Raw genomic sequence first — 1,296 nt, 5'->3', positions numbered from 1 at the left:
ATAATCAAGGAAAAAAATAAAATAAAATAACACAATTACATCAGTATAAACTAATGAGTTGAGTGAATAGCACTTTACCTTGGCATGAAGGTCACCATCCAGCAGTACATTGCTTGGCTTTAGGTCATGGTGCAAAATGTTCTTCTCATGGAGGAAGTTCATTCCTTGAGCGATTTCGTAGGCTAAGCGGAAGGCCAGAGGCCATGGTGGTGGACCTGACAAAGTCTCCAGCAGGGTCTGAACAGATCCTATATCCATGAGCTCCATAACAATTCCCAGCTGAATGTTCTGCCCTCCATTTGGTGGACATCCCCAATATTTTCCATAAAGCCTCAGCACAGAACTGTGTAAGGAGACTTTGGCCATATGATTTGCCTCCTCACACAGTTCTATGTCCCTAGCGTTGGAAGGAAAATGTAAAAGCTTTAGGAAAGGACTATTTGATGTACTTGGAAGTATAGAAAGAAAAAAATGTTCCGTTCTAATTTTACCCAGCAGCATGTCGAGGTAGCTTAATGGCCACGTCACGCCTCCACTTCTTGTGTCTAGCCTTGTAGACTTGACCAAATCCACCGGAGCCAATGAACTGCCAGTTCTCCAAGTTTTCATTTTCAACTGATTCAAATTTAGGACTCTCCAGTTCCATCACCTGCTGAACTCAGGTACAAAACCTTAAAACATAATAAAATGACACAGTGAGGAGAATAAACCCAGCTTTTGTAAGTATTTTTTACAACACCTTAGAAGTCTTTGTTGTTGCACTAACATGAAAGCAACTGGAAGCAACACATTGATACACATTTTCCACTTTTTAACAATACTGGTGCACTTCTCACGACATTTTTGAAATTCTGGATTCTGAATTTCCCAAAGCTAGAAAGAAAAAAAAGGAGACTAAACTCCTATACAGCCAGTAAGGCTCTACCCTCACCACTCTTCTGTGTCTTCTTCTTCCTACTTCACTGACAGACCGCTGTCCCCTCCACAAATTGTTTTAATTCCATTCCGCTTCGTCTTTTACAGTACCCATTTACATCGTTGATAATACTGTGTCCAAATGTCCTAACACGTTTGAAAAAATTATTAGCAGCCAACATGAGCGTCCGTACACTCCTAACAGGAAGTACACATAACCCCCAGAGAGAACCACAGCGACACCTGCTGGAACTCTCTGTAACAGCAACAACAGGAGGCAGTATGGACAAACATAACATTGCTGTTATCTACATCCCCCTTTTCAATTTTTTTTTCTCAGTTTTGCACTTTTCAGGCAAACCCAAATCAAACAACACCACC

General features: G+C 41.1%; 1 protein-coding gene across 1 annotated transcript; it reads right to left on the bottom strand.

Moving 5' to 3' along the window:
* Positions 1-78: 78 nt before the first annotated feature.
* LOC102197392 (receptor-interacting serine/threonine-protein kinase 3-like) lies at positions 79-1,123 on the bottom strand (the record flags this gene model as incomplete). The annotated part of the gene is made up of 3 exons (XM_005755968.1): positions 932-1,123; positions 492-671; positions 79-397 (listed from the first exon to the last, which is right to left on the bottom strand). Coding segments are annotated over exons 2-3 (474 nt in total), but the record flags the coding sequence as incomplete, so codon positions are not given.
* Positions 1,124-1,296: the final 173 nt, after the last annotated feature.

This window comes from Pundamilia nyererei, unplaced genomic scaffold (genome assembly GCF_000239375.1).
Source record: "Pundamilia nyererei isolate P.nyererei 1_Seehausen unplaced genomic scaffold, PunNye1.0 scaffold05777, whole genome shotgun sequence".
NCBI classification, from domain to species: Eukaryota; Metazoa; Chordata; class Actinopteri; order Cichliformes; family Cichlidae; genus Pundamilia; species Pundamilia nyererei.
The sequence above is the reverse complement of the archived record's forward strand: the minus strand, read 5'-3'. Positions and strand labels throughout refer to the sequence as shown.